Below are 16,846 nucleotides of genomic sequence, written 5' to 3' on the forward strand. Positions count from 1 at the left end.
ATTGGTACGATTAACTTCACTCACTCATACAAGTGATACTTACACAGAAACATATTGAACCGAGCTGTTCAGGAACACAACGTATACGCTTCAATGAATTTTGTCACGCACACATTGTGATCACCCAATCCTGACTAGAAAGGCGAGGATCAAATCTGCAAATACTCAGTGTTTCTCGGACAGTGTCTACACGTCAGAGGGGTGTCTTCTCATACTGAAGGGGTGCCAGAACTACACCCGTCCGTGTCAAGGCCTGCATCACTGCAGGCTCCCCACAGAGAAGGAATGACAGTACCCTATCCGTACGTGTCCATGACTGATGCTTTAGCTTCCCACACCGAAGGAGTGACAGTGCCATACCCGTACGTGTCAATGGCTGATACTTTAGCTCTCTACACTGAAGGGGTGACTGCACCATACCCGTACGTGTCAATGACTAATACCTTACTCCCACACTGAATCGGTGACAGTACCATACCCGTACGTGTCCATGACTGATGTTTTACCTAGGCATACTGAAGGGGTGACAGTACCATATCGGTACGTGTCAGTGACTGTTACTTTAACTCCCCACACTAAAGGGGTGACAGTAATATACCCGTACGTGTGAATGATTCATGCTTTATCTCCCCACACTGAAGGGTCGACAGCGCCACAACCGTACGTGTCAATGACTGATGCTTTAACTCCCCACACTGAAATGGTGACAGCGCCATACCCGTATGTGTCCATGGCTATGCTTTTTTAGCTCCCCATACTAAAGGGGTCACAGTACCATATCCGCAGATTTCCTCACAGACGATGATGACAAACCGACACACAGAGAAAAGGGAGTTCGACCACATTCACTCACTCACACAAATGGTAGCTACACCCAAACAGTTGATACTGAGCCATACAGAAACACATCATTATGTACCCAATAAAGACATGAAACTTTGTTTAAGAGTACTCAATTTTAGAAATCAGTGCGAGTATACAAACTCCTAGTTTTTCCTCAAAACTGCAATTACGCACACATAAACAGACATGGAGGAAATGCCCAACTGTTTGAAAAATTATCTAGAGCTCTCCGTACGTGTGCATGACTGATGTCTTAGCTACACACACTGAAGGGGTGGTAGCACCATACCCGTACGTGTCAATGACTGATACTTTAGTCCCATACTGAAGGGTCGACAGCACCATACCCGTACGTGTCAATGACTGATGCTTTAACTCCCCACACTGAAATAGTGACAGCGCCATACCCGTACGTGTCCATGACTATGATGTTTTAGCTCCCCATACTAAAGGGGTCACAGTACTATATCCGCAGATTTCCTCACAGACGATGATGACAAACCGACACACAGACAAAAGGGAGTTCGACCACATTCACTCACTCACACAAATGGTAGCTACACCCAAACAGTTGATACTGAGCCATAAAGAAACACATCAGTTACGTTTCAACACATTTTATTACATTTCACTGACACGTGCTCACAACAGACGCGATACATATATCAGCTAGAAAGGTTTGGTATGACGCTGGCTGCTCTGTGATAAGTCTTTAGTTATTTGAGGGTCGCCTATCTTCAACCTGTGGACAGAAAAGAAAACAATCATAAAGACCAGTGATCAAAACAAAGCTACTTGCAACTTCCCGACTACATCATTAGTGTCAATTAATCACTGGCACACTAGATATAGGATTTCTAGAGTTCTGCTTTATCCAGTACATAAAATTCAAAGTTCTGAGAACATTTTCCCTCCTGTATACCTTTGGAAACTGGAAATTGTTGAAAAGGATCACATGCATTTATACCTTTGTACATTTAACGCACATTTTGATGTCCCAGGACACGTGTATGATCCAACATACTTACAACTATTGGCATGCTGATGGAGCCATGCATTAATACACTATCTCAAATGGCATCTAACGTTGTTACTTTTCATGTGATGTTTCGGGATTTTGCATGGAGGTTTCGATAAATGTGGTCTCGACTCTCAAATACGGCAAACTGCTCAACAAAATGGAATCGTGTAGAAAGAAAAACAACTTAAAACCCCGGTGACAAATTCTCCCAGAAGACGGTAGAGTAGACTTCTGCCGTCACCCGCCACCTTGCTGTCACGTCATGACCATGATGAGTCGTTGCTGAGGCAAGCAACTTATGTTTTCACTGATTCATTACTGCAAAATATTTACTCATAAGACACATTCATGTTCAAGGAAAACTACAGTTCTGGCCACTGTCAGTATCGCACTCGCATTCATTGTCCTGGCATGGTATCATTATCTATAACAGTGGAGATAAACCACACTCGCTCTCTAACACATAGGCAGAACAATCATGGCATGTTAAGGTGTTTATGTGTACCAGTTACAGAGGACATCTAGGACAGCAACTGCGTTTATATAGTACTTAGGACCAACTACTCAAATTGTAGTACTACGGTTTGATCAAGTGACAGGTAAAGGGGTGTCCACGGGATTTATTGTAGTAGTGCGGTGGCATTGCTTAACCTAGCAGAGGGTGTTACGGGTACTCAAGTCATTATAGTGTTCGCAGGTCAGTCTGAAGACCAGGTTACAATATGTGAGATCCATTTCTGGTGTCATACTGCTGGACTAAAAGTAACTACTCAAACACTACTCACTACTACTTACGACCACACACGAAATCAAAACAAAAAAACAGACAAATGACCTAGAAAGATAAAGCAATATTTAATAGTTAAAACTGATAAGAGCCGAAAATATGAAAGATAAACTCTACTTAAATCTTGTCCGACAAGAGCCAAAAGAAGCAAGGACAAATACTCCTTTATGATGCAAAACATATTTGATCTAAGAATAAGCTAAAGCCACTAAATAGTCAAAAGGTCCAGAAAACGTCCAAATGGTCCAAAAAATGTATAAAGTCACAAGACATACAGTATTTATGATTCAGTGCCATTAATTATTATATGTCAAAGCTTCCAAATTTTCAAAATGCAACTCTAAGTATCCACCCTGCTTCACTCCTCAAGAATTCAAACAATCAAAAAGTGTCACTGTAAGTGTCCATCTTCAACACACCCTTCAAGAATCCAAACAATTGCAACACTATCCTCAAGAATCCAAACACAAGCTCTCACTCGAAGCGTCCATCTTCAACACTCTCCTCAGGAAACCCGCCTATTTCAAGATGTCACACTAAGCGTCCATCTTAAACACACTCCTCAACAATCCAAACAAATGCAAGATGTCACTCTAAGCGTCCATCTTAAAGTAATAACATACTCCTCAAAAACGCAGGCAATTTCAAGATGTCACTCGAAGCGTCCATCTTAAACACGCTCCTCAAGAGTCCAAACAATTAGTATCCACCCTGCTTCACTCCTCAAGAATTCAAACAATCAAAAAGTGTCACTGTAAGTGTCCATCTTAAACACACTTCTCAACAATCCAAACAATTGCAAAATGTCACTCTAAGCGTCCATCTCAAACACACTCCTCAACAATCCAGGCAATTTAAAGATGTCACTCTAAGCGTCCATCTTGACACGAAACACTCTCCTCAAGAATCCAGACACACGTGAAAGGAAGACTCGAACGGGGGACTGGGTCGGGGTGTCGTCATCATCAAGGTTGATGTCAACGAAGTGGGGGGCATCACGGAGGATAGGGGTAGAGAGAGGGGCAGGGAGAGAGGTGGAAGGGGTGGGCAGCTCCGACAGGGGTTCAAGGATGGTCATGTACCTCCCAGTAGGACGCTAACAGGGAGGGAGAAAAAAACATGTACACAGTGACACAAGATGGAAGTACAGAAGGAGGGTACATGTTCATAAATGATCGACAGAGCTGTACCCATACTGTAAAAAGGATTGTGCTTTAGATGTAGAATTCTTATTGCGTGCACACCTAAACAAACACATGCACACACACACACACACACACACACACACACACACACACACACACACACACACACACACACACACACATATTGAGAATTGTGTCCAAATAAATAGTATATGTGGCAGTATGACTTTGCGTTAGTAACAAATACGATGGTTAGATAAAGACACAAAACAGACAACACACAATTTCAGTTTTATAACAACACTATAATAAAAATACTGATTCCCCAAGACACCCACTTGGCGAGGAGGGGCCCAGATGTCAAAGTTCAAAGGGAACCGGATCACGAGGTCAAGGGCTGAGGGAAAAGAAGGAATGAAAGTCTTAGAAATAGCCAAACAGCAGAGTGAACCTGGTTCTATCAAAACTGATCATCAGTAATCCAGGACATTACAATGAGTAATCATTAAGCAGTGACACTAGATGTAAATAATTCATTAAGATGATATCAATAAATTATTACCCCATGTTTTCTGTACACAACCTTTTACTTTAAGCAGATAAGAATCTAGTTTGTGTGCTGGTGCTGGCAATGTAGGAAACAAAATTAAGCCGACATAATTGCATAGGGCTGGGTTTTTTTTCTTAAATATCAAAGACAGTGAATAGACACAAAGTCATCCAAACCAATGTCCCAAGTATACAGAAATAAAGTTTCCAGTGTTTATTTCGTTAAAGGGATTAATGTTTTGGGGTTAAGCATTGAGCAATTATTTATCTTCCCACTGTGAGTACAAATGACCAATCTCACAATAAGACTTAGTGGCTTTATTTATTTGGGATGATTTTGACATGTTGATTTGTCATAATCACGGACTGGTCAGACTTTCAATCTTGGTTATCCAAGTACTCGCAGAATCATCAACATACTGGTAGCTGTTGGAGTATGTTTCAGTAGAAACTAGACAAAGCGACACTTCATTCTGACCTCTGCCACTTCTGGTGATTAGTAAGATCTTACAAAACATATACCTAAGGACAACTTCACAACTTTATAAGGCAGCTCAAGAAGAATGTTCATTAACCAGTTCAGCCTGGTTTTAGAAGCACTCCTAAAAGCATCACGACACTGGCCACTGTTCATACTGCCAGTTGTTAACTAAACTTGCAGAATTCTCTAGGGTAACAATAAATAGCTAGCATGATCGGGACACCCATGTAGATATCTTTATCAACATGCTCGGAACTGACTTATCTGGGCGTTCCTGTCAAGACTGTAACACTCAATGTAACACTTACAGTACAGCTGTGAAAAACAGAACATGCTTTGTTATGAATAATCAAACATTTAGCCTTTTTGTACCTTTTCAAGACAAAATTCATATGAACTCGGTTAACACATAAAAGTAGTTGAAAATATCCATTTGGTTAGTCAAATGCAACGACCATCAGTGAGAAATAACGTTTAGTTACATCTCTGTACTGGGAAAGTTTTGATTCGTGATCGAGACTAATGACTGTCATTACGTAATACTTTTAGAAGTATTTCATTAAAAGGTGACACATTTTGCTAAATATAGGAGCTTTCTAGGACAATTCAGTGGCAGTTAGGGTCATTTAAGGTTAACATTTCCATATATCAAGCTTGTTCAAGTCTGGGCGAACCCTGTACAATCCTACCATGGGCATCCATACAAGAAAACCTCAATATCCAAAAGTTATCAGCTTAAAATGTTTATTTATCATATAATTGTGTGGACAGACGTTGTATTCCTGTTGTCTGTAAACACTCTGAAACTTTGAATGGCCTCAATATTAATGGGAAAAAGATGCTAGAACAGGTCAATATTTGATGGCAGTCGGCAAGATGTTCTTAGCTTCCCCACATCAGAGTGAATGAAGTAAATAAGTCATTAAAGAAAGAAAAACAGACAACAATAATTATCCTAGAAATAAAGAAATACCTTGGCTGTAGGAGTTCATAGTGACAATAAATGGTGATGAGCAGATCGTGAGGCAAATGTCAGCAGAAATTCAGCAATATCACAGAGGTATGATAGCGTCAAAATGGCGGCATCAAAAGTGAAGCTGTCGTCATAGCGACGTCATAAATCTCGCGAGATAGTCATAGCATTACGTGAAGTTAATGAGTAGTTCTCCCGTACCCTGCGCAATTCAGCTTTACACAGCATTCATTGCAAGTCACATTTACCCATCACTCTGCAATATTTTAGCTATATGGAAGCGGTCTGTATATAATGGAGTCTTGACTATACAATTCAGTGATCAACAGCATAAACATCGATCTACCACACAGATACGATGACATGTGTAAACCAATTACACACCCACCCCACCCCACCCCACCCCGCCCTAAATTACCCGTGGGGTAGCCTAGTTGCTAGAGTGCTCGTTCGTCACGCCGAAGACCCGGGTTCCATTAACTACATGTGAAAAATATCTGAAACGAATTTCTAGTGTCCACCGCCATGATATTGCTGGAATATTGTTAAACGGGGCGCAGAACCTAACACTCTCACCACTTACCTACTTACCACTTTGGTTTGTTCTTTAACGCCGCACTTAGAGATACATTTCACCTATATGGAAACGGTATCTAAATAATCGTGTCTGGACAATCCACTGATCATCAGCATAAGCATCGAACTACGCAATTGAGGTGTATGATGGTACATGTGTCAACCAAGTCGCCGACACTGACCACACGATCACCTTAGTCGATTATGGTTTCTAGATTATTGGCATAAAATAGGAAGAAAAGGAGCCCTGGGACGTCCTTCTTCTTCAGGGACGAAAGACATCTGCAGTGAAAAAAATGACGATAATTAATTCGATTTTCACAATACAATTACAGATTGTTAAAAGAGAATGTTTTGACTATTATACACGTGTATCACACAGTGACTGTATCGCCTCAGGATTTCCTTCCATACGGAGCTCACACTCTAACACATAGTCAAAATTGGTTCGATTAACTTCACTCACTCATACAAGTGATACTTACACAGAAACATATTGAACCGAGCTGTTCAGGAACACAACGTATACGCTTCAATGAATTTTGTCACGCACACATTGTGATCACCCAATCCTGACTAGAAAGGCGAGGATCAAATCTGCAAATACTCAGTGTTTCTCGGACAGTGTCTACACGTCAGAGGGGTGTCTTCTCATACTGAAGGGGTGCCAGAACTACACCCGTCCGTGTCAAGGCCTGCATCACTGCAGGCTCCCCACAGAGAAGGAATGACAGTACCCTATCCGTACGTGTCCATGACTGATGCTTTAGCTTCCCACACCGAAGGAGTGACAGTGCCATACCCGTACGTGTCAATGGCTGATACTTTAGCTCTCTACACTGAAGGGGTGACTGCACCATACCCGTACGTGTCAATGACTAATACCTTACTCCCACACTGAATCGGTGACAGTACCATACCCGTACGTGTCCATGACTGATGTTTTACCTAGGCATACTGAAGGGGTGACAGTACCATATCGGTACGTGTCAGTGACTGTTACTTTAACTCCCCACACTAAAGGGGTGACAGTAATATACCCGTACGTGTGAATGATTCATGCTTTATCTCCCCACACTGAAGGGTCGACAGCGCCACAACCGTACGTGTCAATGACTGATGCTTTAACTCCCCACACTGAAATGGTGACAGCGCCATACCCGTATGTGTCCATGGCTATGCTTTTTTAGCTCCCCATACTAAAGGGGTCACAGTACCATATCCGCAGATTTCCTCACAGACGATGATGACAAACCGACACACAGAGAAAAGGGAGTTCGACCACATTCACTCACTCACACAAATGGTAGCTACACCCAAACAGTTGATACTGAGCCATACAGAAACACATCATTATGTACCCAATAAAGACATGAAACTTTGTTTAAGAGTACTCAATTTTAGAAATCAGTGCGAGTATACAAACTCCTAGTTTTTCCTCAAAACTGCAATTACGCACACATAAACAGACATGGAGGAAATGCCCAACTGTTTGAAAAATTATCTAGAGCTCTCCGTACGTGTGCATGACTGATGTCTTAGCTACACACACTGAAGGGGTGGTAGCACCATACCCGTACGTGTCAATGACTGATACTTTAGTCCCATACTGAAGGGTCGACAGCACCATACCCGTACGTGTCAATGACTGATGCTTTAACTCCCCACACTGAAATAGTGACAGCGCCATACCCGTACGTGTCCATGACTATGATGTTTTAGCTCCCCATACTAAAGGGGTCACAGTACTATATCCGCAGATTTCCTCACAGACGATGATGACAAACCGACACACAGACAAAAGGGAGTTCGACCACATTCACTCACTCACACAAATGGTAGCTACACCCAAACAGTTGATACTGAGCCATAAAGAAACACATCAGTTACGTTTCAACACATTTTATTACATTTCACTGACACGTGTTCACGACAGACGCGATACTTATATCAACTAGGCAGGTTTGGTATGACGCTGGCTGCTCTGTGATAAGTCTCTGGTTACTTGAGGGTCGCCTATCAACCTGTGGACAGAAAAGAAAACAGTCATAAAGACCAGTGATCAAAACAAAGCCACTTGCAAGTTCCCGACTACATCATTAGTGTCAATTAATCACTGGCACACTAGATATAGGATTTCTAGAGTTCTGCTTTATCCAGTACATAAAATTCAAAGTTCTGAGAACATTTTCCCTCCTGTATACCTTTGGAAACTGGAAATTGTTGAAAAGGATCACATGCATTTATACCTTTGTACATTTAACGCACATTTTGATGTCCCAGGACACGTGTATGATCCAACATACTTACAACTATTGGCATGCTGATGGAGCCATGCATTAATACACTATCTCAAATGGCATCTAACGTTGTTACTTTTCATGTGATGTTTCGGGATTTTGCATGGAGGTTTCGATAAATGTGGTCTCGACTCTCAAATACGGCAAACTGCTCAACAAAATGGAATCGTGTAGAAAGAAAAACAACTTAAAACCCCGGTGACAAATTCTCCCAGAAGACGGTAGAGTAGACTTCTGCCGTCACCCGCCACCTTGCTGTCACGTCATGACCATGATGAGTCGTTGCTGAGGCAAGCAACTTATGTTTTCACTGATTCATTACTGCAAAATATTTACTCATAAGACACATTCATGTTCAAGGAAAACTACAGTTCTGGCCACTGTCAGTATCGCACTCGCATTCATTGTCCTGGCATGGTATCATTATCTATAACAGTGGAGATAAACCACACTCGCTCTCTAACACATAGGCAGAACAATCATGGCATGTTAAGGTGTTTATGTGTACCAGTTACAGAGGACATCTAGGACAGCAACTGCGTTTATATAGTACTTAGGACCAACTACTCAAATTGTAGTACTACGGTTTGATCAAGTGACAGGTAAAGGGGTGTCCACGGGATTTATTGTAGTAGTGCGGTGGCATTGCTTAACCTAGTAGAAGGTGGTACGGGTACTCAAGTCATTATAGTGTTCGCAGGTCAGTCTGAAGACCAGGTTACAATATGTGAGATCCATTTCTGGTGTCATACTGCTGGACTAAAAGTAACTACTCAAACACTACTCACTACTACTTACGACCACACACGAAATCAAAACAAAAAAACAGACAAATGACCTAGAAAGATAAAGCAATATTTAATAGTTAAAACTGATAAGAGCCGAAAATATGAAAGATAAACTCTACTTAAATCTTGTCCGACAAGAGCCAAAAGAAGCAAGGACAAATACTCCTTTATGATGCAAAACATATTTGATCTAAGAATAAGCTAAAGCCACTAAATAGTCAAAAGGTCCAGAAAACGTCCAAATGGTCCAAAAAATGTATAAAGTCACAAGACATACAGTATTTATGATTCAGTGCCATTAATTATTATATGTCAAAGCTTCCAAATTTTCAAAATGCAACTCTAAGTATCCACCCTGCTTCACTCCTCAAGAATTCAAACAATCAAAAAGTGTCACTGTAAGTGTCCATCTTCAACACACCCTTCAAGAATCCAAACAATTGCAACACTATCCTCAAGAGTCCAAACACAAGCTCTCACTCGAAGCGTCCATCTTCAACACTCTCCTCAGGAAACCCGCCTATTTCAAGATGTCACACTAAGCGTCCATCTTAAACACACTCCTCAACAATCCAAACAAATGCAAGATGTCACTCTAAGCGTCCATCTTAAAGTAATAACATACTCCTCAAAAACGCAGGCAATTTCAAGATGTCACTCGAAGCGTCCATCTTAAACACGCTCCTCAAGAGTCCAAACAATTAGTATCCACCCTGCTTCACTCCTCAAGAATTCAAACAATCAAAAAGTGTCACTGTAAGTGTCCATCTTAAACACACTTCTCAACAATCCAAACAATTGCAAAATGTCACTCTAAGCGTCCATCTCAAACACACTCCTCAACAATCCAGGCAATTTAAAGATGTCACTCTAAGCGTCCATCTTGACACGAAACACTCTCCTCAAGAATCCAGACACACGTGAAAGGAAGACTCGAACGGGGGACTGGGTCGGGGTGTCGTCATCATCAAGGTTGATGTCAACGAAGTGGGGGGCATCACGGAGGATAAGGGTAGAGAGAGGGGCAGGGAAAGAGGTGGAAGGGGTGGGCAGCTCCGACAGGGGTTCAAGGATGGTCATGTACCTCCCTGTAGGACGCTAACAGGGAGGGAGAAAAAAACATGTACACAGTGACACAAGATGGAAGTACAGAAGGAGGGTACATGTTCATAAATGATCGACAGAGCTGTACCCATACTGTAAAAAGCATTGTGCTTTAGATGTAGAATTCTTATTGCGTGCACACCTACATAAACACATGCACACAAACACACACACACACACACACACACATACACACACACACACATATATTGAGAATTGTGTCCAAATAAATAGTATATGTGACAGTATGACTTTGCGTTAGTAACAAATACGATGGTTAGATAAAGACACAAAACAGACAACACACAATTTCAGTTTTATAACAACACTATAATAAAAATACTGATTCCCCAAGACACCCACTTGGCGAGGAGGGGCCCAGATGTCAAAGTTCAAAGGGAACCGGATCACGAGGTCAAGGGCTGAGGGAAAAGAAGGAATGAAAGTCTTAGAAATAGCCAAACAGCAGAGTGAACCTGGTTCTATCAAAACTGATCATCAGTAATCCAGGACATTACAATGAGTAATCATTAAGCAGTGACACTAGATGTAAATAATTCATTAAGATGATATCAATAAATTATTACCCCATGTTTTCTGTACACAACCTTTTACTTTAAGCAGATAAGAATCTAGTTTATGTGCTGGTGCTGGCAATGTAGGAAACAAAATTAAGCCGACATAATTGCATAGGGCTGGGGTTTTTTTTTTAAATATCAAAGACAGTGAATAGACACAAAGTCATCCAAACCAATGTCCCAAGTATACAGAAATAAAGTTTCCAGTGTTTATTTCGTTAAAGGGATTAATGTTTTGGGGTTAAGCATTGAGCAATTATTTATCTTCCCACTGTGAGTACAAATGACCAATCTCACAATAAGATTTAGTGGCTTTATTTATTTGGGATGATTTTGACATGTTGATTTGTCATAATCACGGACTGGTCAGACTTTCAATCTTGGTTATCCAAGTACTCGCAGAATCATCAACATACTGGTAGCTGTTGGAGTATGTTTCAGTAGAAACTAGACAAAGCGACACTTCATTCTGACCTCTGCCACTTCTGGTGATTAGTAAGATCTTACAAAACATATACCTAAGGACAACTTCACAACTTTATAAGGCAGCTCAAGAAGAATGTTCATTAACCAGTTCAGCCTGGTTTTAGAAGCACTCCTAAAAGCATCACGACACTGGCCACTGTTCATACTGCCAGTTGTTAACTAAACTTGCAGAATTCTCCAGTGTAACAATAAATAGCTAGCATGATCGGGACACCCATGTAGATATCTTTATCAACATGCTCGGAACTGACTTATCTGGGCGTTCCTGTCAAGACTGTAACACTCAATGTAACACTTACACTACAGCTGTGAAAAACAGAACATGCTTTGTTATGAATAATCAAACATTTAGCCTTTTTGTACCTTTTCAAGACAAAATTCATATGAACTCGGTTAACACATAAAAGTAGTTGAAAATATCCATTTGGTTAGTCAAATGCAACGACCATCAGTGAGAAATAACGTTTAGTTACATCTCTGTACTGGGAAAGTTTTGATTCGTGATCGAGACTAATGACTGTCATTACGTAATACTTTTAGAAGTATTTCATTAAAAGGTGACACATTTTGCTAAATATAGGAGCTTTCTAGGACAATTCAGTGGCAGTTAGGGTCATTTAAGGTTAACATTTCCATATATCAAGCTTGTTCAAGTCTGGGCGAACCCTGTACAATCCTACCATGGGCATCCATACAAGAAAACCTCAATATCCAAAAGTTATCAGCTTAAAATGTTTACTTATTATATAATTGTGTGGACAGACGTTGTATTCCTGTTGTCTGTAAACACTCTGAAACTTTGAATGGCCTCAATATTAATGGGAAAAAGATGCTAGAACAGGTCAATATTTGATGGCAGCCGGCAAGATGTTCTTAGCTTCCCCACATCAGAGTGAATGAAGTAAATAAGTCATTAAAGAAAGAAAAACAGACAACAATAATTATCCTAGAAATAAAGAAATACCTTGGCTGTAGGAGTTCATAGTGACAATAAATGGTGATGAGCAGATCATGAGGCAAATGTCAGCAGAAATTCAGCAATACCACAGAGATATGAAAGCGTCAAAATGGCGGCATCAAAATTGAAGCTGTCGTCATAGCGACGTCATAAATCTCGCGAGATAGTCATAGCATTACGTGAAATTAATGACTAGTTCTCCCGTACCCTGCGCAATTCAGCTTTACACAGCATTCATTGCAAGTCACATTTACCCATCACTCTGCAATATTTTAGCTATATGGAAGCGGTCTGTATATAATGGAGTCTTGACTATACAATTCAGTGATCAACAGCATAAACATCGATCTACCACACAGATACGATGACATGTGTAAACCAAGTACACACCCACCCCACCCCACCCCACCCCACCCCACCCTAAATTACCCGTGGGGTAGCCTAGTTGCTAGAGTGCTCGTTCGTCACGCCGAAGACCCGGGTTCCATTAACTACATGTGAAAAATATCTGAAACGAATTTCTAGTGTCCACCGCCATGATATTGCTGGAATATTGTTAAACGGGGCGTAGAACCTAACACTCTCACCACTTACCTATTTACCACTTTGGTTTGTTCTTTAACGCCGCACTCAGAGATACATTTCACCTATATGGAAACGGTATCTAAATAATCGTGTCTGGACAATCCACTGATCATCAGCATAAGCATCGAACTACGCAATTGAGGTGTATGATGGTATATGTGTCAACCAAGTCGCCGACACTGACCACACGATCCCGTTAGTCGATTATGGTTTCTAGATTATTGGCATAAAATAGGAAGAAAAGGAGCCCTGGGACGTCCTTCTTTTTCAGGGACGAAAGACATCTGCAGTGAAAAAAATTGACGATAATTAATTCGATTTTCACAATACAATTACAGATTGTTAAAAGAGAATGTTTTGACTATTATACACGTGTATCACACAGTGACTGTATCGCCTCAGGATTTCCTTCCATACGGAGCTCACACTCTAACACATAGTCAAAACTGGTTCGATTAACTTCACTCACTCATACAAGTGATACTTACACAGAAACATATTGAACCGAGCTGTTCAGGAACACAACGTATACGCTTCAATGAATTTTGTCACGCACACATTGTGATCACCCAATCCTGACTAGAAAGGCGAGGATCAAATCTGCAAATACTCAGTGTTTCTGGGACAGTGTCTACACGTCAGAGGGGTGTCTTGACTATACAATTCAGTGATCAACAGCATAAACATCGATCTACCACACAGATACGATGACATGTGTAAACCAAGTACACATCCACCCCACCCCACCCTAAATTACCCGTGGGGTAGCCTAGTTGCTAGAGTGCTCGTTCGTCACGCCGAAGACCCGGGTTCCATTAACTACATGTGAAAAATATCTGAAACGAATTTCTAGTGTCCACCGCCATGATATTGCTGGAATACTGTTAAACACGGCGTAAAACCTCTCACCCACTTACCTACTTACCACTTTGGTTTGTTCTTTAACGCCGCACTCAGAAATATATTTCACCTATATGGAAACGGTATCTAAATAATTGTGTCTGGACAATCCACTGATCATCAGCATAAGCATCGATCTACGCAATTGAGGTGTATGATGGTACATGTGTCAACCAAGTCGCCGACACTGACCACACGATCACCTTAGTCGATTATGGTTTCTAGATTATTGGCATAAAATAGGAAGAAAAGGAGCCTTCTTTTTCAGGGACGAAAGACATCTGCAGTGAAAAAATTGACTATAATTAATTTGATTTTCACAATGCAATTACAGATTCTTAAAAGAGAATGTTTTAACTCCTGTGCACATGTATCACACAGTGACTGTATCGCCTGCACCGCCTATACGGAGCTGACACACTGACACAAAGTCAAAATTGGTTCGATTAACTTCACTCACCCATACAAGTTATACTTACACAGAAGGATATTGAACCGAGCTATTCAGGAACACATCGGTTACGCTTAGACGGATTTTGTCACGCACACATTGTGATCACCCAATCCTCACTAGAACGGTGAGGATCAAATCTGCTAATATTCAGTGTTTCTGGGACAGTGTCTAGTTGTGAATGGTGTGTCTTCTCACACTGGAGGGGGTGACAGTACTATACCCGTACGTGTCCATCACTGATGCTTTAGCTCCCTACACTGAAGGAATGACGGTACCATACCCATACGAGTCAACGACTGATACCTTTGTCCCATACTGAAGGGGTCAGAGTACCATACTCATACACAGAGCTCCAGATATTGCGCTTATTTGCGTATTTTACTCAATAAAAATCACATTTACTCAATCTGGGAGTATGTAAAACGCACAAGAATTACTTATAACCCAATAGGTCTATAATACCTTGCGCACTTTGCTCAATTAACTAACTTGCCTTGAGTATGATTCGTCGTGGCGCCTAAACTCTTCAACAGCATTAGCAAATGGTATTCGATGCCTATACAAATTACATATATACTGTTACAGATCGTAGCCACTGTCCGGAGTTTACAATAATGGTCCCATGACTTCCACGTTGAGTATTTGAAAATGACTGAAATGTATTTTGCAATATAACAATTAATAACAACTTTAGACCATTGAGAAGCATTTTAATTTACATAAGTAGGAACGTTATTTACCCAATAAGGATATGAAACTTTGTGTAAAAGTACTCAATTTTTTAAATTAGTGCGAGTATACAAGCTGCTAGTTATTCCTCAAAACTGCAATTACGCACACGTAAACAGACATGGGAGTAAATACCCAAGTGCTTGATTAAATATCTTGAGCTATGCGTACGTGTCCATGACTGATGTTCTAGCTCCCCACACTAAAGGGGCGACAGTACAATATCAGTACCAGTGTTCACGAATAGCGTCTGTCCCTCTGACAAATCTGGCAGATTCGCCAGTGGTCAGATAGAAATCAACAACCCACCAGCCCCAGTGTCTGACTGAATATTTCACAATGTCTTTGTGTTATCTGCGGCATGTAACACTTCTTTACTGTTCATAAATCTTATGTCTGTTGTCATACAATGTTAATAATTTCAATGCCAATTATAAGAAATGTCAAATCTGAAATTTTTGTTTAACTTTATTCTGTGGGTCCTGTGAATTTTCAGTGGGTCAGAGAGAGATCTGAAACTTACAGGACCCAGTGTCCCGTTACTTTGAAACATCATCGTGAACACTGCAGTACGTGTCAATGACTGATGCTTTAGCTCCCCACACTTAAGGGGTGACAGCACCAAACCCGTACGTGTCAATGACTGATACTTCAGCTCCCCACACTGAAGGGTCGACAGCGCCATACCCGTACGTGTCCATGACTATGATGTTTTAGCTCACAGTACTATATCCGCAGATTTCCTCACAGACGATGATGACAAACCGATACACAGACAAAAGGGAGTTCGACCACATTCACTCACTCACACAAGTGGTAGCCACACCCAAACAGTTGATACTGAGCCATAAAGAAACACATCAGTTACGTTTCAACACATTTTATTACATTTCACTGACGTGCTCACGACAGACGCGATACATATATCAGCTAGAAAGGTTTGGTATGACGCTGGCTGCTCTGTGATAAGTCTCTAGTTATTTGAGGGTCGCCTATCTTCAACCTGTGGACAGAAAAGAAAACAATCATAAAGGCCAGTGATCAAAACAAAGCTACTTGCAACTTCCCAACTACATCGTTAGTGTCAATTAATCACTGGCACTCTAGATATAGGCTTTCTAGAGTTCTGCTTTATCCAGTACATAAAATTCAAAGTACTATGAACACTTTCCCTTCTATATATCTTTGGAAACTGGAAATAGTTGGAAAAAAATCACACGTATATTTGTACATTTAACGCACATTTTGATGTCCCAGGACACGTGTATGATCCAACATACTTACAACTACTGGCATGCTGATGAAGCCGTGCATTAATACACTATCTCCATTGATATCTAATGTTGTTACTTTTCATGTGATGTTTCGGGATTTTGCATGGAGGTTTCGATAAATGTGGTCTCGACTCACAAATACCGCGAACTCCTCAACAAACGGAATCGTGTAGAAAGAAAAACAACTTAAAACCCCGGTGACAAATTCTACCAGAAGACGGTAGAGTAGACTCCTGCCGTCACCCGCCACCTTGCTGTCACGTCATGACCATGATGAGTAGTTGCTGAGATAAGCAACTTATGTTTTCACTGATT

General features: G+C 40.9%; 2 protein-coding genes across 2 annotated transcripts; both read right to left on the bottom strand.

Moving 5' to 3' along the window:
* Positions 1 to 3,519: 3,519 nt before the first annotated feature.
* LOC137282660 (uncharacterized) lies at positions 3,520 to 5,884 on the bottom strand. The gene is made up of 3 exons (XM_067814451.1): positions 5,800 to 5,884; positions 4,135 to 4,193; positions 3,520 to 3,747 (listed from the first exon to the last, which is right to left on the bottom strand). The coding sequence occupies exons 1-3, from the start codon at positions 5,816 to 5,818 to the stop codon at positions 3,520 to 3,522; spliced, it is 306 nt and encodes a 101-aa protein (XP_067670552.1). The 5' UTR covers positions 5,819 to 5,884.
* A 4,449-nt stretch (positions 5,885 to 10,333) lies between these two features.
* Positions 10,334 to 12,614, bottom strand: LOC137282670 (uncharacterized). Its single transcript, XM_067814460.1, has 3 exons — positions 12,596 to 12,614; positions 10,931 to 10,989; positions 10,334 to 10,561 (listed from the first exon to the last, which is right to left on the bottom strand). Exons 1-3 carry the CDS (start codon positions 12,612 to 12,614, stop codon positions 10,334 to 10,336), a joined length of 306 nt encoding a protein of 101 aa, XP_067670561.1.
* Positions 12,615 to 16,846: the final 4,232 nt, after the last annotated feature.

Source organism: Haliotis asinina, chromosome 1 (genome assembly GCF_037392515.1).
Source record: "Haliotis asinina isolate JCU_RB_2024 chromosome 1, JCU_Hal_asi_v2, whole genome shotgun sequence".
Lineage (NCBI taxonomy): Eukaryota > Metazoa > Mollusca > Gastropoda > Lepetellida > Haliotidae > Haliotis > Haliotis asinina.